General features: G+C 49.7%; 9 protein-coding genes across 9 annotated transcripts; 4 read left to right on the top strand and 5 right to left on the bottom strand.

Moving 5' to 3' along the window:
* Nucleotides 1-1,084: 1,084 nt before the first annotated feature.
* On the bottom strand, nt 1,085-2,016 carry VTN00DRAFT_2341 (uncharacterized protein; the record flags this gene model as incomplete). Its single annotated transcript, XM_069428549.1, has 3 exons — nt 1,085-1,557; nt 1,619-1,833; nt 1,907-2,016. The coding sequence occupies 3 exons, from the start codon at nt 2,014-2,016 to the stop codon at nt 1,085-1,087; spliced, it is 798 nt and encodes a 265-aa protein (XP_069293043.1).
* Nucleotides 2,017-2,556: 540 nt separating this feature from the next.
* VTN00DRAFT_2340 (uncharacterized protein) lies at nt 2,557-2,958 on the top strand (the record flags this gene model as incomplete). The annotated part of the gene is made up of 2 exons (XM_069428548.1): nt 2,557-2,671; nt 2,738-2,958. 2 exons carry the CDS (start codon nt 2,557-2,559, stop codon nt 2,956-2,958), a joined length of 336 nt encoding a protein of 111 aa, XP_069293042.1.
* Nucleotides 2,959-5,408: 2,450 nt separating this feature from the next.
* VTN00DRAFT_2339 (uncharacterized protein) lies at nt 5,409-7,659 on the bottom strand (the record flags this gene model as incomplete). Its single annotated transcript, XM_069428546.1, has 6 exons — nt 5,409-5,483; nt 5,987-6,169; nt 6,218-6,329; nt 6,899-6,929; nt 6,979-7,205; nt 7,376-7,659. 6 exons carry the CDS (start codon nt 7,657-7,659, stop codon nt 5,409-5,411), a joined length of 912 nt encoding a protein of 303 aa, XP_069293041.1.
* Nucleotides 7,660-9,763: 2,104 nt separating this feature from the next.
* On the top strand, nt 9,764-10,303 carry VTN00DRAFT_2338 (uncharacterized protein; the record flags this gene model as incomplete). Its single annotated transcript, XM_069428545.1, has 2 exons — nt 9,764-9,983; nt 10,044-10,303. 2 exons carry the CDS (start codon nt 9,764-9,766, stop codon nt 10,301-10,303), a joined length of 480 nt encoding a protein of 159 aa, XP_069293040.1.
* Nucleotides 10,304-10,668: 365 nt separating this feature from the next.
* VTN00DRAFT_2337 (uncharacterized protein) lies at nt 10,669-13,300 on the bottom strand (the record flags this gene model as incomplete). Its single annotated transcript, XM_069428544.1, has 5 exons — nt 10,669-10,763; nt 11,047-11,130; nt 11,835-12,917; nt 12,975-13,175; nt 13,255-13,300. 5 exons carry the CDS (start codon nt 13,298-13,300, stop codon nt 10,669-10,671), a joined length of 1,509 nt encoding a protein of 502 aa, XP_069293039.1.
* A 1,490-nt stretch (nt 13,301-14,790) lies between these two features.
* Nucleotides 14,791-16,438, top strand: VTN00DRAFT_2336 (uncharacterized protein; the record flags this gene model as incomplete). The annotated part of the gene is made up of 2 exons (XM_069428543.1): nt 14,791-14,805; nt 14,864-16,438. 2 exons carry the CDS (start codon nt 14,791-14,793, stop codon nt 16,436-16,438), a joined length of 1,590 nt encoding a protein of 529 aa, XP_069293038.1.
* Nucleotides 16,439-17,991: 1,553 nt separating this feature from the next.
* Nucleotides 17,992-19,204, bottom strand: VTN00DRAFT_2335 (uncharacterized protein; the record flags this gene model as incomplete). Its single annotated transcript, XM_069428542.1, has 5 exons — nt 17,992-18,228; nt 18,302-18,414; nt 18,793-19,008; nt 19,064-19,117; nt 19,183-19,204. 5 exons carry the CDS (start codon nt 19,202-19,204, stop codon nt 17,992-17,994), a joined length of 642 nt encoding a protein of 213 aa, XP_069293037.1.
* A 1,671-nt stretch (nt 19,205-20,875) lies between these two features.
* Nucleotides 20,876-23,688, bottom strand: VTN00DRAFT_2334 (uncharacterized protein; the record flags this gene model as incomplete). Its single annotated transcript, XM_069428541.1, has 2 exons — nt 20,876-22,131; nt 22,191-23,688. 2 exons carry the CDS (start codon nt 23,686-23,688, stop codon nt 20,876-20,878), a joined length of 2,754 nt encoding a protein of 917 aa, XP_069293036.1.
* Nucleotides 23,689-23,867: 179 nt separating this feature from the next.
* On the top strand, nt 23,868-24,622 carry VTN00DRAFT_2333 (uncharacterized protein; the record flags this gene model as incomplete). Its single annotated transcript, XM_069428540.1, has 2 exons — nt 23,868-24,065; nt 24,176-24,622. 2 exons carry the CDS (start codon nt 23,868-23,870, stop codon nt 24,620-24,622), a joined length of 645 nt encoding a protein of 214 aa, XP_069293035.1.
* Nucleotides 24,623-25,243: the final 621 nt, after the last annotated feature.

Here is a 25,243-nt window from a genome sequence, read left to right as displayed (position 1 = left end):
TATACATAAACCTGTCCTCCCCGCCAAACAGTGCAGGACTCACTAGGGGGCCATGCGGGCTGAGTAGAGGTGGCCCTGAACAGCCCGGAGCAACCAAATGTCCAGGCAGAAAGATGTAAAGTGGCGCAATAAGCTTACATTTTAACATCTATCTTGGGCTCGTATGTATATGACCATATGTATAAAGTCTAACATTGCAAGAGGAGCCAATTCCTCGGACATGCTCCGTTCAAATAGCTACAAGACACAAATAGCGAAGTCCCTCTGATCGATATCCACACGCAGTTGTGGCTTGTTCAACCACATATCACGGATCACGCCTTGAGCCAAGCCTGCCGATGCTGCGACAGCGAAGACACCGGAGACTAAACAAAGCCCTTTTGCGCTATTGGGTGACTGGCCCTCGTTGCGGAAACAGGTGACCGGAATCTCATGTTGTATAACCGGAATTAGTGTTCTTGATGCGATGAGGTTTGTGTTTGGGTCTGGTTTCAGGGCAAAGCATTGACTTTTGACTTTTCCCTGTTGACGGGGATTCCATCTAATGTGTTGAAGTCAAAGATTCCACTTACTCCAGCATGCGACTTCAATAAACAACTGGTCATATCTTTGCTCCATCCTTCGGTGTCGGTCGAGCTCGATTGCATCTGTGGAATAAATCGACCGGAGCCTGTTTCTTCATCCAGGGCGAAGCCTCCATCAACAATTCGGATTATATCAACCCATGGCGCCATTCCTCCTGAAGAATCCCATATAACCTTGTATATTCTCATCAACCAGGGAATTTCTCCGCCAGCGATACCAACATCGTCTCAATTTTAAGACCAAGGTAATTCCACGGATGCCACAGACTTGTCAATACAGGCACTATCATCACTCCCAGAGCTGCTACTAGCCACATTGACCTTGAGAATCCTTTCTTCTTGTGGCTTTGATCGTAGCTTCCAGGTTTCTCCGTCATGACTCACACAGAGGGTGCTATTCGGGAGCTAGCTGATGCAGCAGAGACCCAGTTGGTACGCTGAATCCAAAGGCAGACGAGTATGCGAATTTCCCGTACTTGGCTTCTTGAGCTTTGTGGTCACTACTTGTCATTTGACCCGATGAGAGAAGAAAATGATGCTCCGGAGTGCTGTTGAGAATATGCCGTGGTGGCCAGATGACGTGGATCGTGAGATGCGAGAAGTTCGTGATCGAAATCCGAAGGGTACTTTTGGACTAATGGATGAGGAAGCTCGGGAGACGACCAGAACTGGTGGGACTCTGGCAGCAGAAGCACGATAAAGCTTTTCAGACACCAGTATACCGACTGCGCGGAGTTGTATGCCTCACTCAAATACATATTCGGGTAGGTGAACCCGACATTCAGGATACCATCGGTATTGAAAATATTAGGACATCTCGACCACCAACGCAGATGACGGAGAAGCATCCCTTTTATGGCACCAATGTTATCAAATGGGGCATGTAGCTGGACCCCGGCACAGGCCACGCCGGACCAAAAGGCAGCGAATGCAAAGCGATAGGTCATGCTGCGTCCGAATGGAATTACTGCCCCTGTCAGAGTATTATTAGCGCATGGAGGGCAATATAACGAGAGAATCACCATGAAGCATACCTGTATGATCAAAATATCTCCAGAACGTAGCTCCAAACTCTTTGGCAAGACATCGATACTCATCGGCCCTTACTTTGTCATCGTGGCCCTCAAAAAGCACGTAAAGCATCTGAGCAAATTGGATGGCAAAGCTTCCAGAGTAATAGTCCGATTGCTTACGATCATCTCCCCATAGACCATCCCTCGACCATCCCTCACTGCCTGTAATGGAGGCTCTGGTTCCTGGTTTTAATTTCTTTTCCTCTTTGGTTCCTTTTATTTTCCATGCTTATGTTTCGTTCAACCTACGCATCTTTGTGTCGTTCATTCTTTTCTGTGTCTTTGCCCTCCCAGCATATTGGAGTCGCATGGAATTCTTTTTCCTGAATTTCGCAAAGTCCGTGGAGATACCGAGCCATGATGGATTATATCGAAGCGCTATACGATGGATATCTCAAGATCCAACATTGAACAAGACGCAGCAGTTTGTTGTCGTAAAGCGAGTTTGTCCTCCCCATGGGACGACAGCGAGAGCAACAATCATCAACATGATGATACTCTTGAAGAGGAGCGGTTGTTTAAGGACGACCCACGGAAATTCTGGTATATAAAAAAGTGTCACGATTATCATGGCGTACTCTGGTCTACACCTTCACAAGGTCGCATTCATTATTTTCTGCTACAAAGGATGCTGGGTCGGACTACGTCGACAGTTGTATAAGGAAGGAATCTGGCAATCCCTGGTTCGCTGTTCCAGAGAGACTTATTTTCTACACTTCGTCGAATCGACATGTCCTCGACGACCTCATCAATGATATCCGGGAAACCCCAGTTAATAGAGACCCTCGGGATGTCACTATTTATATGGGTCTGAAGCAACAGCCCGCCTTCTCATGGGTGCCAATGGCAACGAAACCACCACGATCCCTATCTCAGTGGTTTTGGATAAAAATACTAAAATGGACATTATGAGAGAAATGACAGAGTTTCTCAAGCCTGGCACCAAGCGTTGGTACCGGGAACGTGGTCTACCCTATCGGCGAGGCATTGCCCTGTACGGCCCACCGGGTACAGGTAAATCAAGCCTGTGTCATGCGATAGCCAGTATGGTGTGTCTGGATATCTACATAATCTCTCTAGGCTTTCCTGGTCTTGATGAGAACAACCTCTTCATTCTATTCCAAAAACTTCCTGAGCGTTGCATTGTTCTCCTGGAGGATATCGATGAGGCCGGTATATCAAAACGCGGTGGTGATATCTCTTCTCAGCCGAGCCAGGACGCGATCGACGGGGATGAAGCCGCTAAGACCTACAATATACCGGGTCAGCACCTGGGAGGATCTCTCTCTCCGCCTGCTTGAATGTTATTGATGGCGTGGCTGCGCAAGAAGGAAGGTCGTGTTCTAATCATGACTACCAACAACATTGACCGTCTGGACTCTGCTCTCTTGCGTGCAGGGCAAGGAGACATGAAAGATCTCGGCTAGATCAGGCCTGTCCTTATCCTCATGATGTCGATATAGCCCATACTGTAATGCAAAGAGCAAGGAGCTGGTCCAGCTAGTGAGATTGCACTCCGACTCATGCCTGCTCTCCCATCTCAAATGCGCGTTCAGAAGGACTGCGGCATCCTTGGGCTGGAGCTTGAAATTGTCTTGTATTTCGTTGACTTTGCAACAAGTCAACGCTGGTGGGATGACCTTAGACACAGTCCTGCTCCCTGCAGCTTTTGGAGCATGCAGACGGAACAGATATCTCGAGACATCATCTGTTCGAATAATGGCATCTGGGATAGTTGGAATGGGTTGGGCTGGAATGGAAGTGGCGCCCTAACCATAGGCGTGCGCTCAGCAGGAGTGTAAGCCATACTAACGCCAGCTGAGATAGGTTGGTTGCAGTTTGAAAAGGACAAAGAAACATCCGGCAGGACGCCGAGAGGCTGGTGAAAATTTTGGCGATATTGGGAATATATCTAGAATTGTGGCAGCGGGGTAAATCTTGGTTCTTTTCCGTTCCATTTATAGCTGTGGCAGCTATCTTGTCTATGGCAAAGAGTATCCTTTTTCGGAGGCAAGGTTGAGGGAAGACAGCCAGTGGGTGTTTGCAGGAAGAAAGCGGCGCTGCATAGCACGCGTTTGTCAATTGGGGTTTTGGGATCTGCAAGAGCATTGCAATCATACGGTTCAGGTTCATCTCTTGATGTTGCATGTTTCATATTTTTCGCGATCGTGTGCCAGGCGGTGTAGAGCCCACTTCGGGCCTCCCTGTGTGAGCCTGGTAACCCGTCAGAGGTGGAAAAAGAGATTAGGAAAATGGGAGTTGGAGCGCGCCGGGTTCTTTGTGCAGGGAGTTATGTCCTTCAATGCAGCGCTCCATCATGGCAAGCAAAGACGCTTGGGAGCTTGCCTTTCCATAACTATGAAGAACGACACGACTATGCACCTGATTTGGCACTGCATTTGTTTCCAGAATTTGTTGGAAATGGAACAGACTGTTTTCTTCTTGACAGTCATGTGTCAGTACAACTGGATGATGCTTTTGACTGCTGCTGCCACGGCCCGTCAGCTGTGAAAGAAAGTACATCTAATAGTTTAAGTTAGCATAGCAATTGGTTGATATGCTCAATCTTATCTGCTAAGAGCTAATGCTAGAAGCTAATAAATAATACTATATGAGAAGATCAGGCTGAAGAGAAAAAGAAAAGCATGATAATGAGAGCGAGCGGTTGGGGGATCTTAAGCAGGTATGGCAGTGCCGACAAACAAACAGGCAAATGGGGTGTCTCGGAGCATTGCAGGGTGGGTAGTGGTCGAGCCGTCACAATAGGCCAGTCCAGTCCAGTCGACCAGGCGGTGCGCCATGTCCCAAATGCGATGCTTAGCATGGTTCTGACTGCCTACGCCAGTCCGTTTTCCTAGTATGCTGGTGGCCAAGCGTCTGGGCCGCTGCGGGAGGCCCAACAAGGTACGGACGCCTGCGACCTTCTACCTGTGAAGATGGGAGGGGTCCCATCGACCAGATGTGAACGTCCCTGCTGTGTCCGCAAAGTATAAAGTAGACTGACTGTACGTGTGTTCGTTGTTACGCCCTATCGATACTGTGGGTCAACACCATGTCTCGGAAGTTCTATATGCAGAGTCCCGCTGCGAATAGCTTCGTATCTAGACAGCAGATCCGGATTCACGTAGCTGACAGGCATATAAGGAGGAGATCAATGTAGATAGGATCCATTTTTCTTTTCCTCCGCAGACTAAAATCTTCGTATGATAGCTGTCACGGCGTGGCTCCTAGGGAGCATTCTAGGAGCCAAACCGCTGCGCTACCAGCAAAAGACTAGGATACGAAGCCAACGGCTTCGTGTTGCTCTCGCTTATATAGCTTCTTGCCACGCCGTCACAATAGCACCAAATTGATATCCCAGCCTTCAATCTAACCAGCCGTCACATTCGTGAGCTTTTGTTCTTCAACTTTGAAAGACCACCATTGTCGTTTCTTCTTATTCCTTAACACCTTACAATTGCTGAGTTGAAGGCCCTGTCCCTTATGACAACCGATACTGTTAATTGCAAGTCGGGCTACATATAGCCAGCCCGCCTTTGCTGCGGAAGATAGACGAACTCCGTGAAGGAAATATCGGCAAACATGTTCCACTACCCCAGGTACGCTTCAATACTACGCTGTCTGTCCTTCTCGTAACTCATCCATGAAAGCTTGTCGTCGCAGGCGATCAAAGCTCCGGAAAACTATCTCTGCTGGAAACACGGTACCTGTAAATTATTAGCATCGGTATGGAACTGTGCTCATTCAGATGCTACTGTAACAGGGTGCCAGTCTCATGTCTTTGCCAGTAGCGCTCGACAACTGCAATGCCCTGGAGACTCTTGAGCTTATAATTTGGTGGGAGCCATCCCATGTTACAGAAATGCTTCAACTGAGCACAGGTCTTCTCACAGAGGATGGGATCAATCCAGGCTGGTGCTTGCTGTGGTCTGCAGGAGGTAGAGGATGGGCACCCATCCAGGCAGCAGGACACAGGTAGGAAGAGAGTTGGGTGAAGGGGCTCTGAGAAAGAGCATTCGACTAGCTGGCTTTGTGGTGTTCATAACGTGTGTGGGATTCAGAGAGGCTGCTGAGGATTGGAGGGCAACAAACAAGAAGAGATAGAGAGATAGACAAGGATGAGAGAGCCATTTTGTACAGTCGCCTGGGCAAGCCCGTTGAGATTGAAGGGAGCCGAAACTGGCCGCGATGGGAGCCAGGTCTGACGGGCATCGCGGAGAGTTGCGATTTCCACATCCTTATCCGCAACCTCCTTGTCTCTATCGTCAATCATCTGGTGAAGCTCCGCCATCTCACGGAGAATCTGCATCACTTCCTCCTGATGCTTACAATCTCTGCAGTCTTGTCGCGAAGTTCTGTTTCCATGACAGCACGTGCCATGGCGTTCCTGAGGAGTTGGCGGAATAGGGTCCGAATTTCGTCGGTCATCTCAGCTTCCCTAGCTGCCTGAAGAGCTGACTCCATCTGAGCGCCAGGCTGGTTCGGGACATCCTCATCAGCGATCTCCTGCATCTATGCAGTGATGTCCTCGCCGAACTGATGTTCGGTTGCTCCACTCGCAGCATTCTCTGCATTTCCTGCACCAAGCTGTGGAAGCAGCAACACGCCGAGCCATGGTGGATTCTCCGGTCGCCTCGCGATCCACTTGTAAAGATGATCCTCAGTCGCGGGTCTTGGCTATTTCCGTCATAATAGTGATCCAATCTTTTACGATTCGGAGCGCTTCTTGCGGATATAGTGATTCCCGGAGATGCTCCTTTGATGCTCGACTGGAGAAGAAAGGAAAGTGGTAATAGAAGTGATGAAAGAGAGACGCGTAGCTAGGATTCAAGGATACCAACTTCGTCAACACGGTAAGCTCTCCCCGCGGCTCTTCCACAGGTTCGACGATACTGTTTCAGAGCCTCGAGGGCGAAAGAAAGTGAGCTTAGTGCAATGTGATGGCCTCCATAATGCTATCTTATTATTGCAAGCTATACGAAGTTTCTTAAGCTAGGGAGAGAAGGAAGGAGAAAAACGTTGCTGTGTACGTGCTCCGTGTCGCTATGCGAGGAGCGGCCGATCCCGATCAGGAAGGCGGACACGGCCGTCACAGTCGAACATGTTGTTCCAGTAGAGACCAACCCGACCTCTTTCATATCCTCCATTGCATCGTAAAATATCATGATAACAGGAATGCTTCCCTCGCAGGCAATAAAGATAACCTGCTCCCGCTCTCTATTTTCCTATCCAACCTCTCACTTCCCACCAATGTTGAAATTGACTCCCTTCCCTATGTACTAAGTCACACGTCACTTATAACATCTGCTCCTCAGGCGTACATGCGCCCATATGGAGAACCCTATGCTCAGGTGGATTATCCTCAGCGAATGGTATCTGCAATGAAATAGTCACCTCATCGCTTGGGTAGTCCGTGTAGTGGCCTTCAGCGCTGACGTCCGCGGTGTCGAGGAAGAGGAGCGCGCCGTGCTCGCCGCCTAAGACCCAGGCTTCGTCGCTGGAGTAGGGGAGCGTGATGTGCGCGAGGCCGGAGAGCCAGATGACCCATCTAATGAGATAGTCATTCAATGAAAATGAAATTGAAACCAAAAAACATGTCTCTCGCATTTGATATTGATGATTGGCTGATCCAGCCAGCACAATGGAAAAGAAACAAAAAAATAACAACCAAATGGTGGCCGGAACTCATGTTTAAACTGGAATTCAAGCCTAACTTACTGCTTAGCCGGCGCATTATGCCTCCCTCCGTTGAACCTCGGGGGAAGTATCGAATACGAACCGTTGCCCAGGAGGCCCATGGGTGTCATAGCTGAGCCAATTGTGCCTGGCTGGGTGGACCGGATGAAACCGGGCTGTAAGGCCCAGCATTCAAGTGTCGAGATGTTGTTCCTTGCAGCGACTGTGGTGACATTCAGGGTGCTTGGGATGTACTGGGCAAAGGCGGAAGAGATGGCAGCAAGGGCGCATGTCTGGAGGAGTATGATGCTCTTGGGAGAGAACATTGTGGTGTTGGGCTAGGATGGTCGAAGTAAGACTTGTTCACTAAGTTGGTTGAATTGAATTGAATTGAATCGACCTCCCAAGAAGTGGAATGTAATTGAGGAAAGGATCAAAGAAGCGTGAAGAGCCCAGAATGCAATAATAGGTCGACCTTGTTTATACACTAGAATAAGAGTGCAAATGGTGTGCGAGAAAGGAAATGAGAAAGTCATGGTTCGACGGGAGTTCAACTCCATACAAAGCACTGTTTTGCAAGGAAGGAATACCTCTGCCCAGGCTGTATCGTTAGGTGTACAAGTCCTGCCTAAATAAAACTTGTGGAGCGCTACTTCCACCTCCTTGTACGCCTCATGCTCCACAACGCCTTGCTCCGGCCACAAATCTCCCAGTCCGCTCAATCATCTTCACGGTCCCGATCCCCAAGTCGGCGCATCTTGTGTCTGCTTCAAGCTCGGCGATTTGTTGCTGTGAGAATTTCATCAAGAACCGAGGAGGGTCGGACTCAGTGTGATAATGATCGTCCCACTCATCCGTGCTCTGATTAGTCGAATCTACCTAACTAACTGTGTATTTATCTCATGGAATTAGGGGCCAAGACCTTCCGAATATGGCTATATCAAGCGATTCCGAAAATATGCTATATCGATGCAATATAAAGGGTATTGCAAGGGTATAATAGGTAATCATGGGTATAGGCAGTATAGTTCCTCTATTGCAGGGATTCTGGCCTTCGAGATGCCCGGACGAGGCTCATAGGCTTCTTGGCATATCGCTAGGGTATAGTGGTAATGTTCGACTGACATGTCTCCGTTCCATTCCAAACTTTTAGAGGGAGCAAAGTCCCTTGTGGGACTGACCATTCTAAGACCCTTAGGAATCGGTGAAAGATGAGAGCAATGGCCGCACTCCACCTCTTATAAATCTCCTCATTTGACAGGAAGTAGAGGTGTTGAAAGCGACTGCGGATCGGTAGCTGGTCTCCTGGTTGGAGTTAGTACTCTATCAGCGTCCTGACCTCGAGTTTTCTACCAATATTAGAAGGTGAAAGAAGAAATATGCTTCTCTTATCCATTTCAGAACGTTAACATCTTGGTTTAGCACCTTCATAATGGCATCATACGCTCCCCAGTCTTGCGGTCCATGTACTCACCTCCTCTTTCTCCGTGCAATCAGACAGCTTGACGGATCTCTAAAACACTTTACGCGACAATGAGATCGAACCTTCATATGTTGTGCCCTTGCCTTCAGGCAGTTTGACATCCATGGAAACCTCTCATTGAATGACTCCTCCATTATCCATTTGCCCGGTATAAAGCTATGGCTCATTACTAATCAGGAACAAAAGCAGGTCCTCTCTTCGTAAACACGGAACAGACGGAACCCCGAGATGGCGAATATACGGCTCGGAATGAAAATAAAGACACATTAGCCGAGCGGTGGTCCATGCGGGAATTATTGCGGGGAAACCAAGAACTTACCAAAAAAAGTATTTAGGAATGGTTATGATTCTCCCTCCCGAAGAGATCCGTGGAGGGAGCTCCATATATGGGACCCACATTCTGCTTACAAGAAGCTGAGGTCGGCTGTGGGACCTATTTTCTTTCTAGTCACAGCTTGACTGGGCCGAAAATAACTTGACCTGATATAATCTATTGATCTATCACCCTGTACATACAGTCTGCTTAGGGACAGAGATTCTTATGAATTGCCTAAATAGGAAATTTTGAACGAGGACCTAAGGTACGTTGATCGCCACGTCAAATCCGACCCTACAGTATATTTCCCAGATAGTTCATCCTTATTGAGTGCTGCAAATAGACGATAATAACTGATATTTTGAGTGGCTAAGGCCGGAGTTCTAACCAATCGGATCAAAATAAGATTTGACGATTTAGATGAGGCATCCAATGACTGTACGCAGTAATACATGGCTGACAACAATGCCTGAACATCCCTGCAAGACACGTCACCAAGGACTTATTGCTTTTTTCCTCTTCCCCCGCTCTCTGCTGAATTAATTATGCTGAGCCTGTCTACGAACATACCTCCTCTTCCATCAAATCTTGGATACTGCGAGTGTGCTATTACCACAAGAATCAAGTCATCATGGCCACTCCATCTGTCTTCCTAGACGACAGAATGCAAGCCGTTGAGGATATCACTGGCTACAAATTCGCTGATCCCAAGATTCTTCGCGAAGCACTTCAAGCCGCGGGCTCCACACTCTCATCCCGTTCTGATGGAAATAAGCGCTTGGCTAAAGTCGGAGATACAGCCCTAAGGCTGGTCCTTGATTCGGATGGGTATGGAAAGGGTGCGAACAGAGGTAGGTGACAGAATCTCTAGGGATTATGTTCAAGCTGGGCTAATACTTGGTATCTACTAGGGATGATCAACGACATTATCTGTGCAAGAGCAAGCAAATCCTATCTTGCGGAGAAGGGCTTTCGCAAGGGCCTCGATCGATTCATATATAAAAATCAAGCTCAGACCTTTGTCTCGAATGGAGTCATGACAGACACTGTGCAGGCAATTCTTGGTGCCGTCTGGATTGACAGTAAAAGGAACGCCTTTGCTGTTGAAGATGTCATGGCAGCCTTGGACTTGTCTTGGCCTGAACAAGGGTCCATAAATGACTTACTATGAGTGGTAATGTTTTTTCTCCCACATCCGAATGAACATCAAACACCTGCGCATGTTAACGTGACTTGAGATTTCAGTTACTCAACGCAGGGGCGCTCAGAAGCCCCCTTGCCCTGGCTGGCGGACGCGAGTACAAAGAGGCTTGCGAGAGCATCTTGGATGACAATAGAGCCAAGGTCCAGAGCTCATTATGTATTGTCATTGGATATACATTTATGCTTCTTTGTACTTGTATCCATCAGCTGGGACAAGGGGGCTTCTGAGTGCCCCTGCGGCCGGGAAACATCTTAAAGCCACGACACGCCATATCGACCATGGATGGAAGGAATTATGGCAGTTGTGTACTAATTAGCGCTCTAGGCCGGTCATTAAGCACCGCTATGGATGCACTTTGGAGGGAATGGCAGCATAGTATGGGCCTGGAAAACCCGAGAGGTCAAGCAGTTGTTGGATGAGAGGGTGACTTTCTGTTGTTAGATCTGGGGTATATGTCAATGATATCTACTAATCGATGCTTTCCAACTCTAGCATGAGAGCACAAGGCAATAGATAAAACTTCTGGAAAAACAAACAAACAAAAAAGGTTCTTCCGCCCTATCGCTTTCTGTCGCACCTAGGTCCGGATTATATGATTATGATACAGTAAGACAGACTTAAGAGACAATCGGTAGTAGCAATCGCTATGGATCGTATGCCCACTGCGAACGAGGTTTATTCTTCCCGCACGCTTTTCCAATCGGCCTTACTGACAATCCACCCTGACTGCTCAGTATTGCCAGCGCCACTAAGACCCGCCTTAGCAATCCAATCCGGACTGGGATGTTCTGAGACTGTAGTGGAATGTGGTTCTGTCTAGCACTCAGGCACCACCAGCAGAAAGACGGGCTCAGCCTGAACGGCATTTTGGGCTGTGTGATCTTCCAATATCGGCTTCCCAGATGATAAGACCATAGAAAGAATTGTCGCATCACCCGTCACCCATATCGCTCTATACATTTTCAATAGCGACGCCCTAGAAATGACCCAGGAAGCAGGTCTAGAAGTTGAACTTTGCTCTTTCTTAAGGCTCTGTGCACAAAAATACGTCCAGAATTAAATTTAGGATTGGACACCGGGTGGCAGCATGGAAGACTCTGTGACAGGCTGTGTTGTGACACGGTGTCTCGTGGCGGGCCGAGTTTGCCTGCCAGTTGCCAGGTCGACAGGTCGGTTTGGTCGCATCATTTTTATCTTATTGTCCTAAGCCTGCAACTACAATGCTTGTCGATATCCGCCGCCCTTTTAAGTTCTTCGAGATTTCTCAATCTGCCAACTTCATCCGTTGGGCTTATATAACCGCAGAGGCCAAGGTTCAACATCAATATCCTGACGACCTAGCCTTGTCTGTTTTACGGCATGCATCCATCCATTTGCTAGCTCGTTCAGCTGCTAATTACAGCTACCAGCGTTTCAAGGATAATCACCTATGTCAATGCATTTACCAAATTTGCATTATCGTATACTGCACGACTCAGGTGTTTGACTATCTACATACTGCCGAAGAGCTCGTGGAAAGAATCCCGCGCGATCTGGGTGCAGTCGACTCCATACACATACTTCTGCACGTCAGCATCAGCCCATTTATCTGGCACCGCACCCTTTCCATTTCCATTCTTCAACGCGGCAAACTGCTTATCCCGTTCTTCTTTGGCGGCGCCCTCTCCGAGATGCAACGTCCGCCCTGAAGCTGCGGCCATCTCGACGAGCGTCTCCGCGCGCTCCTTTCTGACCTTCTCGTAGACTCGGAGTGCCTTGTTGATGGATTCTGGTGAGTAGTCGGGGAGCTGCGCGAGTACGACGCCAATGACAGAGGCATCCTCAATGGCCTGGGTAGCTCCCTGCGCGAGATGAGGCAGAGTCGGGTGGCATGCGTCTCCCACGAGGGCCACAGAGCCATGGACCCAGGTAGGCAGAGGGGAGTGTACCCTCAGCTTCCACTCGCATACTTCACCCTCCGGGACCATGTTGAGCATGCGCTGCACTTTGGGGCAGAAATCAGCAAAGACAGAAAGCATGGCCGACTTGGATCCCTTCGTGGTGTATGTGGCTGAGGGCGCAGCGGCAAAGTTGACGTCTGGCTGTGTAGTGGAGAGATTGTAGATCGTCTTGCTTGACACGGGATAAGCGATGATATGTCTCTTTTCACCAATCCAACGGACGACACGGTCGCTGTCAATCAACTCGAGGAGTTCCGGATCGTCCTGCATCTCCTCCCTGCGCAACATGATCCGGTACGCGGCCTGCTGTGTGTCTTTCACCTGCGCATCGACCCCCAGCCTCTTGAGCATCTCGATGCGAACGTTGCTCTTGATGCCATCAGCGGCAAGGAGAATGTCCGCTTCCACTCTGTACGGATCCTGTCCGTTGCGAGGAACGGCTGTGAATAGCGGCTTAGGCGAGAACTTCTCAACCCCTTGCACGCTCGTGGAAAAGTGGAATTCAATGCTCTTCTCTCGCAAGCAGCCTTGGTAGAGCCCATTCGCCAGAGACGACCTGTGTCCGACCATATGAGGATAACCGTATATTTTCTCGATATAGTCCAATTCGACGTGAGCCAACTCGCCATCCGTGGAACCCTCTGCGAAGTTCAAGTCAGCCCTGAGACATGGGTTGCAAACAGGGAATATCATCTCACGTTTGATGACCGTGTCCTTGATATTCACTGCTTCTTTCTCTATATCCGTCCAGACACCCAGTCGGTCAAGAATCCGGGCCATGTTGGGAGCCAGCTGGATTCCCGCACCGACAAAGCCCAGATCCGATGCGGTTTCATATACATGGATATTTTTGAAACCCTCTTTGGCCAATGCTAGGGCACAAGTTAAGCCACCCATGCCTGTTGTCATCACAGGCGATCAGTGGTATGCTAACATACTGCAGGGAGGAGGGGGGGGGGGGGGGAAGAGACAACATACCGGCGCCGATAATGCATATTTTAAGCTCCTTGACGGTCTTGGTCATCGTGGCGGATTTTCTCAAGCGATCGGAGGAAAAGGATACTTCATACACTGTACTATGTACTAGAAAGAACTTCAATAATTCTTTAATAATTCTTTCTAGGAGCTAAGGGGAACGACTTTGAAATGGTGGATGTACTGTACAAGACTCGTCTAGTCAAATATAAAAGGAAAAATAAAATGTAGAATGAACGAATACCTATCAGTCTAATCGTGAGGACGGGAGAGCTTTAAGGCGGCACCTGCACCTAGACAGTAATCGATACCCCAGTATCCGGACCCCGCGGGGGTTACCGTGAAAGGCTTCTTCGGGAACCCGATATATCACCCTTTACCCCTCGGCTGCGAGAGACGGTTCTTTCTACGGCTCCCACGCTGGCGTAATTCTGTGGGGAAGGGCGGATAAGAGCGACAGGGAATCTGTATGCCACATCGTACCTCGGTACCACGCGCTTTTTTGTAGGTTACAGGCGTATATATAGTCAGAGTATTAGACACTATGTGTGTAGTTTACGAGATCATTAATCATATATAACTCCCTTAACGCGCATCTAAGACGCGGTAGAAAAGCTCCCTTATACGGAGATATACAACTGAACATAAACTAAAAACGACACAATGGAAGTTCCGCAATAGAAACTTGCTAAAGTCTACTCCGTCCTAACCTCGACGAAACGAGACAGACCGGATCCGATCTAGGTACCAGAGAGTAATGGCTTCCAAGTTGCTGCTGCGGTTCCCACAATCGCTCTCCACATACCCCCACACGCTACATCTGAGAAGGCGGATGATGGCTAGCAGCATCCACAGATGTCCCACAGCATCAATTACGATGATCTAATCCCCACAGTCGGATTTCTTTTTATTTTCTCTTTTTGTTCGTTCGCTGTTTCTTTTTGCCCTGTGGCAGGGATCGCCTTTCCAACCCCTCCGGGTAATACCTTACCCCTGTCAATTCAGCTCAGCGTGGGCTTGTTCTTCCGTTGAAAAGGTCCGAACACAATCCCTATCCCCAGTACCGCATGCTACATAGGATTCATAAACCAAGGATACAAGTTATAAGAAGTACCACATTAGGTACTTGATGGAAAACGCTTGTGCCAAGAATGGACTGGACATCCAATCGTCAATGGGGCAGCCAAGACGGAGAACCCTAAGTCTCCACAGCTTAGTGCACCGCCTGACTATACTGGCTAGGTATACAAAGTACTCATGATATATGGGAACTATGCAAGATGCTGGAAAAGAATGTGGAAACAACGTCCCATTAATCTTTTTATCATGAATGCGTAATTTATTCTTTTATGTTACAGGACATCAAGACCTGCAGGCTGCAGGGCACCAACAGAGCGGTGAGTTCCTGCCGGCAGATTATAGGCGGTAGACAGTTCCCCGCGGACGCGATTCTTCCTGTTCGGGACATATCTCTCAGATTGAACTGCGTCAAGCAAAGACCAGCCGCGATGGATAAGATGCGTGTTGTCCTCTCCCGTGATGCCCCCTGCAGGAGTAAGCCCAAACCATCTGAACACTTCTAGCATGATGCAGCTAGCTGACTGACCTGCAGACCCCTTCTCCGTTCCGCTTCCCCTCGCAGCGCGGCCGGGACTCCGCTTCCGCCCGGTCGACGGCGCGGAGACCAGGCCCTGCCTTTCACTCCCCGGCCTCCTACACTTCGGGAAGTCAGTTCGCTGCTACTCCTAGATTTGTGCTGTCGCAGAAGAGCCCGGATCAGGTCGACGACGATGACGATATCGACACGAGTGATAGAGATGAGCCGTCATCTCCATCCGCGCCAGCGGTGCGGCCGACGAGTCGACGGGGAGGGGACCCCGAGCCTGTCTCGTCGCGCAGGAAGGATGTCATTGAAGATTCTGAGGATGAAGGAGATGATGAGCTGCCATTAGATAGTGGCCCGACACTGCCCTCGGATCCCCAAGGGCTCGAGTATCATCCAGGGAATGCGGAGGCGGGGAGGTCCGATATCGATTCGCAGTTTGATATGCTGTTTCCACCGACCGTAGGTCGGAGCAAGAGACGTCGTGTCTCTGCTGATCCTGATATTTTCGTGCAACGAGGACATAGAACATCCAACCCAGACCCGATATTGTCATCGTCTCCCGAACCTCCTTCTCCATCTGCCGGCAAAGGCCACGGCCACGGCAGCACGCCGCTCCCGAGTCCCTTTATCGATCAAGAAACCGCGACTCCTGCACCACATCGGAGTATTGGTGCGTTAGAAGAGACTCCCAGACTTCCTCCTCCGTCCAGCAGCACCACCACAAAGACTCCGTTTAGGAGCCATCCCCGCTTCGTATTTTCCGCCTCCCAACCTAGCAGTCGTCCATCACCGCGTCCACGGGTGATGGGATCCAGCACACCTTCAGTGGCGGCGACAGAAACATCACCGTCCGTCCCAGAAAGGAAGAAACCGGCTTTCGTTCTACCCCGGTCGCCATCTCCTTCAAAAACAGCTGAAGACCCAGGTTCTCTGCCAACACCGTTTTCTCCCTCCCTTCGTCGGGGGCGGTCACGCCAGAATGTCCCTGATTATCTGCCCGGAGGTATGGCAGCGGAGGTGCGCAGCTGGGTCTTGGAGATGGCTGTGAAACGGGAGCACCAGCATCAGCGCCAGCAGCTGCAGCCGCAGACACAATCAGACAGTGGTCCTCAAGAAGAAGCAGCCCAGCCCGATTTGGGTAAGTACTTCTTAACGGCGGAGATTGAAAGCTCTCGATGCGGAACTCTTCACGGTCCTGGCTCTGTGAGTCTCGTAAGAGGGCGCACTGTACACCCGGGCCCTCTCACACAGACTTTTCCCGAGCGGGAGAAGAATATCCTCCTGTTCGGACCTCCCACGTCGCGACCGGGACAAGACTCTTCTCGTCCATCTTCCAGCTCAGCAACAACGAACGCACTGGAGCTTAACCCGAACAACGTCATTGGCATCCATTGTGGCCTTATATGGGAGATTGAGCTTAGCTCAGAGACTACTACCAGATGCGAAAAAGACAAGGGTCCATCAGAGAATCAGGTACAGGAGGGAGAAAATGTCCCCTCTGGTTTAGCAAGCCAGCCACATTCCCGAGAGGAGAAGATGGAGAAATGGCTCGTTGGCATGGAGTGGGATCTGTTGCGGTAGGTAGAAATGGATACCCTGATAAGATAAAGGATCTGGACGTGGATACGACGAAATCATGGGTTACGAGCTTATCATGATCATCTATGAACAAAGTAGCTTTCTTGAATGTTTCCTGCAATTTTGAGACATTGTATGATGTGACAATATGTCTTCTTGACCTGTACAAATAGAATGTAGTAGTCTGTTACGCGCTCCTTCGGTCCCGAGTCGCAACAGTGGCTTGGTCTAAGGTAGGGAGGATTGGGCTTCGTAGGTCAAACACAATAAAGTAAACCAACTGATAGACAACATGACTAAGGTGAAGTAGAGCGCCTATTGAGTACATATACCCAATAGTAGGTTAGCCTGTTGACCTGCCAGTATATAACCAAGTAACAATGTGTTATTGAGTGTGAAGGACTAAAGCTATCTATATGGTGGTAATAAGCGTCCTTATATAACTTTGTCCTTCCCTGGTAACCCTTGGTTACTATCCTCTGTATTAGCTACCTTTACCACCGAGTTTTATCAACAAGTCTTTGACCGAGAAGGAGATATGCGGGTTTCAGATGTCCAGTTCGGCGGTCTAGGTGGTGCTTGTTTTATAAATAGTGCATTTGCCAAGATTGACCGGGTGTTTGACATCGCCTCAATCGCATCACTAACTCCGAAACGGTCCCAGCAATTGAGAATATGCAGCTGCTAATAAAATTGTCCCCCAACCGTGAATCTAAAACATGCGCACTTTTCTTTCACTGAAGAACAGGAAAGAATCATGCCAGTGGATTGGAGTTCTCTGACAAGGTCAATGAAGTAATTGTCCGAAGATCTGATGCGTCAACAACGCTAACGTCTCGGTAGCCATTTGAAAACACAACATGGTACAGGTGATCACGGTATTCTGAAAAGATGCCATTAGACTCAGCAGAGAGAGAGAGAGAGCGCGCGCGAGAGAAAGTGGGAGACAGAGTGGGATAGAGGGTGGGTGTACCTGGACGTAATTTTCTTGGTTTCGACGTCGAAAAGTCTAGCACAATGTAGTGCTGCATGATGTTTGACTTTATCATACCGTAATATGCGCCACCGGGTTCAAACCTTTCCATGTGTTCTACCAGCTTATCGCGATTTCTCAACAACTCAAAGCCCCATTTCTTGCCTGAGACAAGAAAGTCGATCGTGCCACCTCCCTTCCCTTTCTTCGCGACATACTCAGGAGAGACGAGGACTTGGCCGTCTAGCAGAGTATAAAAGGAGCGGTAAAACTCCTTTTGGTACTGATCCTCTAATGGAAGAGTCCCGCCTGCTGATGACCGTGAAGGGTCGGAAAGGTAACGAGGGAGGAAACCTCGAATAGCGCCTATAGCGAGTTCTAATGCCGTCGTATAGTGAATTACGCCTGTAGGCGCCGTCTGATGCAGCATATAGGAACAGAACCTAGAACCAAGTTTTCTCAGTGATAAACGCAAAGCGAACTGGAATATATACTCACCAACGATGGATGCTGCTGGGAAATATGTAGCAAATTCTGCAATTTGTCTTCTTGGCATGTAGCCAGCCATTCCTCCATATCATCTCTAGGGTCTCAACTTCCGTAGTCTTCTTAAAATATCCGCGCCAACTTCATCACAGGCTACCGCTCGCTTAAAGACTGTCACTACGCTCTGAAGCTGGAGAATGTCGGCTTTTGGCATGCCTCTCGTGAAGGGGGTGTCCTTCAGGTAGCGAAATAATTTACCAGGGTGGTTGAACAGGTTTTCGCGAACAGTTTCGAGCTCAAACTGGGGATTGTGACGTCTCTGATGTTCCTGTTCCTATATGGGATGGATTGATGTCAGTTTTAAGGCATATGTTACTGCTGGACTGTAGACTATGTAAAACACTTACTGCCGCTCGTCCTACAACTCCCATGAGTGCGGTGAGGCATCCGACATGCCCATTGCTGATGAGAAACAGCTCATCCATCAAGTCCTTCGACAGGGAAGGAGGGCCTACCGCGTCTATTTATGAACATCAGCTGCCTCCGCGGCATCGAGTAGCAGGCCCAGGCCATTCTGATCATCGCAGTCCACTGCCTCTTCGTCGAAAGATTCTTCAGCGCGCATAGAGATCAGCTGGCTCGGCCCAAAATCCACGGGCGTTTTGAAGTATTTCTGTTCATAAAACCCCGCGTTGCCTCGGCCCGGGGAGCCATATGACGCAAACAAGATAACGCAGGGACTTTCGGCAGCGTTGAATGGAATTATTGCTTTGAAAAAAGCAGACCATAGAGTAGTGTCCCAATAAGACTCCTGAGCTTCATCGAGCAGAAGATAGGCAGGGGAAGTGGGCCAAGCACGTCCTTTAATCCCTGTCCTGCATCAGATAGTCATTCCAACCCCCTGCCTTTTCTACTTGTTTCTCGTCCCAGCCAGTGATGATATGTACAGGAGTCTCTCCTGAATGGCGTGCCAGCAACTCATTTGCGACGAGGTTCATTACGGTCGTCTTTCCACAGGCAGGTGTCCCTCTCACGAGGATCAGGCGATACTTCTCAGCTCGATCGATGATGCCATTTACCAGCTGTACTCGAGGAGACACTATTGTCGGGATCTCTGCGAATTCAGTCAATAACGAAATTCCTTTGCGCTTCGACGATGAATTATTTACTGAAAGGATCTGTGATTAATGATCGAGGGGTGCCCTTAGAAGTATGGTTACGGTCTTCAGGACGTCTGTCAGTGACTTGATGCATAACAGCTGCATTGGCAACGGGAGGTGGTGCTTACCATAATCATGGTGGATCTCCATCGGGTACCCACAATTCTCGCAGGGGATGGAGCTCCAGGAGTCACTTGAGGAGACAGTACACTCTCCGGAGGGGCACGCGCATCGAAATCCATTATTCCCTTGGAACTGACAGGGGCCCATGGCTATGTGTATCCCGCGGGAAGAGTTGAACGTGGATGGACGAGCTCGGCTAAAAATTGAAAATGGTGATAAAGCCGCCATATGGAAAGGCTCTGCATTTGATACTTAAAATAATCTATTGTACCGAAGATTGCGTTGGAGGAAGGTATGGAAGGCTCATCCTTCCTCGTTAGCAGCCACCTGACCAAGGTCGGCTGACTCAGAGAAAACTCGTCACCTAGCATGTAGCGTGCTCCAAGGCTTACATGAAATAATCAAGCATTTCGGCACAAATGACAAAGGGTGTGATAACAGATGGACGATTGAGTGTATATCTAAAGGGAATGGAAGTGGAAAATGAAGATGTCCCGCCATATGCCGTGTCGGAGGCGGTCTAGTACTGCCCACCATCTATCAACTGTGGCAGACAATTTGCGTCAAAAATCTGGGCCAGGACCCCCCCCCCCCCCCTGCGTGGCCAACCAGCGGCGTGTGTGGAGTTGAGGATGTGAGACCGTGGGCATTGTTGCATGTGACGCCAAGACTGAGAATGGTTAGCAGGACATTATTATTATTATTCAAGTTTAACGTCCATAGTTATAACTAGAGCCTTCCGGCTATGACAGACCCTATTTCCTGGACTGCAACTCATGGCTAGGGCCTGCCCGGGGCCTATTCCTAGATGCTGGAGTCTAATTATGGCGGCCCTAGAGTCTAACAGCACTGTGACTGGGTCCCGGCCTCTGATCCTCTGGGCTAGTTGCAGGGCCTGGTAGGCCCCGACCAGTTCTGCATCAAATACCTCCTTCCCCGCCCCCAGGGGGATCTCCCGGGTTTGCCAAGACCCCCCGGGGTTCCGCCGAAAACTCTCACATACAATCGGAGGAGTATCGTCATCGCGGCAACTGAAGAAGATAACATCTACCAGAGACTCATTCAAGCAACCAGGGAAGACACGATAATCCAGGAGCTCTACTTCACCTTAGTCGCGTTGTCTATCAGTTGGTTTACTTTATTGTGTTTGACCTGCGAAGCCCAAGACTCCCTACCTTAGACCAAGCCACCGTTGCGACTCGGGACCGAAGGAGTGCGTAACAAGATTTAAGATAGCAGATAGAATAGAATAGCAGTCTTACATAGAACAATAGAGCATTAGAAGGAAATCTAGAATCTGATTTAATAGATAAGTTGACGACAGAGTTCTAATTTCTATAGTTAAAAAGTGTCTTATACACATAATAAGTTCTATCTGGGGATACCTATCTGCTGGATTATAACTATAGATTATAGAGGTGGATTGTAGACTTGAATTTAGAAGAATAGATTGTAGATAATCCATCTGTCTCAGATGACAAGACCTCCCTCTTATCAGCCTTGCTGACAGTCTTCAGGCTGTGCTGTAACAAAAAAAGGGAAAAAAAAGAAGGAGCCTTCGAACATATATAGCACAGTATAGTACTATACACAAACGCCACAAAAATGCAAACCAAGTAAGCAATAACTTTTCCTTGCCCCGAAGAGAAACGATAAAAAGGAACGTCCATAACAAGATTCCAGGAAAAAAAAAGAACTTCAAACACGGCTCGTACCACCCTCCGAAACAACCCTCAGCGCATCCACCGCGACCTTGCACCCCCACTTGACCAGCTTCCGCTCCTTCTCCGACGGCACGATGTCCGTCTTGGCGACGACCTTGCGCACGAAGAAGATCAGGCCCTTGACGACCTGCGGGGTGTCGCGCGTGCGGAGGAACACTTCCATGAGGGGTCTCTCGTCCCGTCCATCGTCGCCATCAGCGTTGTCAGAATCCTTGTTCTGTTCTTTCTTGGACTTTTTCTTCTTCTTTGTCTTTTCTTGTGTTTTCTGGATGATCGTGATGATGAGCAACTCGACGAACATGCTCGTCTTCGGCTGGAGGTACGCGAAGTTGAGGTTCTTCAGGATGCCCAGCGTCAGGGCGCCCTCAGCGACGAGGGTGCCGTACATCTTGGCCAAATTGACGACGGATTTTGTTGTGACTTTGCGCTCGTCGTCCTCGTCGAATCCGGTCCCCATGTCATCCTCATCATCCTCATCCAGGTCGCCCCGCTCACCCATCCGCTTGAAGATGTCCCACAGGGAGAACATGAACGCGACTTTGATGCGGCGGCCCAGCTCGCCGCAGATCTTGCGCGCTATGAGCGTGTAGTACGGGTTGTGCGCTTCTTCCTCCATGGCGCAGTGCACCAGCACGCGGGGAATCTCGAGCTCCTGGGCGCGTTTGAGGCGGAGCTTGGCGAGGCGAACGTGCGCATCGTGGAAGTCCGTGGCGGACATGATGGCGATGAAGATGGAGCGGCGGACGTCGGTGTTCATGCGGTGGGCTTTGGCGATGTTGAGCAGGTCGGGCTCGCCGTCGCTGTCTTCCGCCTGTTCCTCGTGGATACCGCAGCCGCCGATCTCGGTCGCTGGGAGGCCGGAGAGCTCCTGGCGCGCGGACTCCAGGGGGTCGTCTTTCCAGCTGGCGCCGACGAGCCACCATTTGCCCTTCTTGGAGGAGTTGTGGATGTCTATCCGCGAGATGCGGATCGGTTCCGTGGCGCGGATCACGCGCGAGTTGTTAAGGGATCCGAGGATCTTGCGCATCTTGGTGATATGTTCGGAGGTGATGTTCGATGCTGCCACGCCGGTTTTCATCCGGTTGTTCTTCAGGTCGGTAATGGTGTCGATCATGAATTTCGTGCGGACTGATAGCGCTGCTTCACCAACCTGCGCGACGGCAGGCTGGATGAGGAGGACGATGTCTTTGAGCGCAGACGGGTCGTCCTGTCTCAGTTGGGGGCCGGAATCTGCAGGCAACTGTTAGACAAAGTACATGGAAGTTTGGTAGAATAGAATGAGTTCATACTTCTGATGATCTTCAGGAGCAGCTCGGTATGCGATTCAGTGATCTCCTTCACGAAGATGCGAATGTAATCGAACACCAAGGTGCTCCCGATGACGTGGAAGTTGTAAAGTTGGGACAGCAGAGACATTAGATTGATGGGCTCCTTGCCCTCGAAGGTGCCCCTTTCGTCGCCGTTCTTGTCGAACGTCTCGACAAGTTTCTGAACGACCTCCGCTCCGAAATCCATCCCGACGACTTTGTATACCGCTGCGATGAAACCTGCATGGAGAATGATGAAGGTATCCTGCAAAGCAGACCGTTCGCAAATAAGGGTTAATAGGAGAGTAGCCAGAGTGGAGGTAACGTTCTGTCGAGGATACTCGCGATAGAGCTTCTCGACGTCTGCCAGAATCGAGACCAGGTTAGCTTCGGACAGCTTGTTTAGAAGACCTTGAGCTTGTCGCCGCAGGCGAGTGAGGGACTCCGACTCTGAAGCAGAGGGTGCGCGAAGCGATGGAGGGATGTATTTATTAGGCCGATTGCTATCCCCGTTTGCAACAGGAGCCACGTAAGGATTCTCTCGAACCTTTTTCGGGGGTGCTTTTTCTTCTTCTTCTTCTTCTTCTTCTTCTTCTTCTTCCTCTTCCTCTTTTTCTTCATCGTCGTCCTCATCTTCCTCTCCGTCCTCTTCCTCTTCGTGGAAACCGCCAAACTCGCTGTCCTGGTCACCGTCTTCGCTTCCATCTTCATCCTCATCATATTCACCCATCTCCTCATCTTCATCCAAATATAAATCTTTGTCATCCTCTCCAAAGAGGTCCATATCATCCTCGTCGCTCTGACTCTCATCCTGCTCGTCGTCCGATTGCAGACCCTGCGCCTTTCTCCTCTTCCTTTGCAACCATTCATCAGCCTCCCTCTTGCGCTTTTTGTTCTCCTCTCCCGAATAATCGCCCAAATCGCCAAGTAGTTCGTCTAACCCATCCTCATGGAACGACTTAGGTAGCTTCTTGGTCTTCTTGATCCCGAGCTTTTTCTCCAGCGCTGCAATCTCCGCATCATCCTGCGCGAGCTTGTCCTTGACGGCTTTCGACACTTTCGGTTGTGGCGGCTCGTCCTCCTCATCGTCATCCTCTGAACGCTCCACCGGCTTGCTCTTCTTCAGGATCGGCTTGGGTTTCTTCTCCGTAGACTTCGTAGATATGGATTTCACCGGCGGTGCACGCTGTTCCTCTTCCTGCTCCGAGCCATTCTCTCCGGACTCGAACCCGAGATCGTCTGCATCCTCCTCGTCCGATTCCTGCGGCCCTCCTCTGTGCGCATTCGGTCTCCGACGAGCCTTCTTTTCAGATCTCTCCGCCTTGCGCCGCTCCTTGCGCGACACGGGCCCGCTATTTCGTTTTCCTCCCCTCCTGTTTCCTCCTCCGCGCCCCGGATCTTTCAACCCAAGCTCCTCGCGCAACTGCCGGGGCAGAGACGTCGTATTGTGTAAAGGGCGCCGCATATTTGTTGGAGGCATGTTGCTGCGAGCGCAAGGAGCATTAATTGAGATAAAAAAAATATATGACCCTCCTCCCGAGCGGTGAGACGGTAAGCTCTTTTTGTGCCGCCAAAACTTTCTGCGGAGCGGAGGCGGGAGCGACTCCAGGTGGTCCGAGCTTCACGGTTCTTACTCGACCGCTTCCACAGCGAGTGTAGATGTGCTCCGCTGTCCGGACTCAACATCTCCAGCCACAGGCTTACGTTCTCTGGTTCCGTACTCAAGGTGAAGGTCTCTTTGAGCAGTCGCTTTCCCTTCCTCCTTCACCTCCCGTCGAGACCAATCCCCAACTCACAAATCGCACAACACATGCCACGCGGGGATTAAACATGCCAGCGCACCTTAGCAATGAGGAGGTACGTATCCTCTTCTTCCTCTTCGCCGCAGCAGACCAGATGGCACAGTCTATTCTCACGCGCTTATCTCATCAATAAGGACACCAACTAACTACATGCCTACCGAACAGTTCTTGTCCTCCCTCTCCAACCTCCTCTCCTCCACCTCGCAAAAATCCCGCGGCTCCGTCTTCCTGACACAGAAACCCCTCCCCATCTCGCCCGCCCCAGCAGCGGCAGCAACAGCAGCAGACGCATCGCAAGAGGAGCAACGACAACAGCAACAACCTCAAAAACCTGCGATCCTCATCCGCGCCACAGACGGAAACACCAACGCCCCCAACCCTAAGACCAACAAAAACAATGACCCAAAGTTCAAGTCAAAGACCAACAAGAAGAAAGAGACAGAGACTCCGAAAGTGAAGATCTCGACGATCGTCGCGCCCGAGGATCTCGAGGCGTTCTATGCGCGCTACGCGGAGGTGTCCAAGGCCGGGATGAGCGGGCTGAAGAAGCGGGATCGGAAAAAGGGGAAGGCGAAGGCGAAGGGGGGTCAGGCCAAGGTTACCAAGCCTTGACCCCTTGTACTTACCTAGCCTTGATGATGAGGTTTGGTTGTTGGAGGATATTTTCTTTTCTTTTTTCAGAGGTATATCTATCGAATATGATCGTCGGTTGAGTGGCGGACGGACGCGATGCTCATCCGTCATATGTTGGCACTTTTCTGCGACGAAGAAAAAAGAGTTCCAGGGCGGCCTTGCTGATGTTAATGATATTGTTCGACGGATCTTTTATATATGCTTGCATCGTCTGGCGTTTTATGGGCGTTTTTTACATTCAGGGATAGATCTATTAGATTTCGTGGCATTTCATAAGTCACAAAAGTTCGAGTCCATATAATATGTCAGTCAAGATAGACTTGATATCTCAACCGTGAAGGGGAGAAGATGAGCGTGGTAAGACTAGTCCTAAGTCTGTTCATGAAAGACAGCAGTTCTTCCGTCGACGAAAGCCATGTGTATATGCCATGAGCCTTTGAGGATCGGTAAAAGTCTTAAGCATACTGAAAATAACATCCCAAGGAAGAGCTCTTCATTTATTAAAACATTTATATTTTATCTTAAAACTATGCCAGGAGGGTATGAAAGCCATCACAAAACGATCTAAAATGCAGAAGTATGCCAAGCATGGGACATAGC

This window comes from Thermoascus crustaceus, assembly GCF_041956765.1.
Source record: "Thermoascus crustaceus strain CBS 181.67 unplaced genomic scaffold VTN00scaffold_1, whole genome shotgun sequence".
Taxonomy (NCBI): Eukaryota; Fungi; Ascomycota; class Eurotiomycetes; order Eurotiales; family Thermoascaceae; genus Thermoascus; species Thermoascus crustaceus.
The sequence above is the reverse complement of the archived record's forward strand: the minus strand, read 5'-3'. Positions and strand labels throughout refer to the sequence as shown.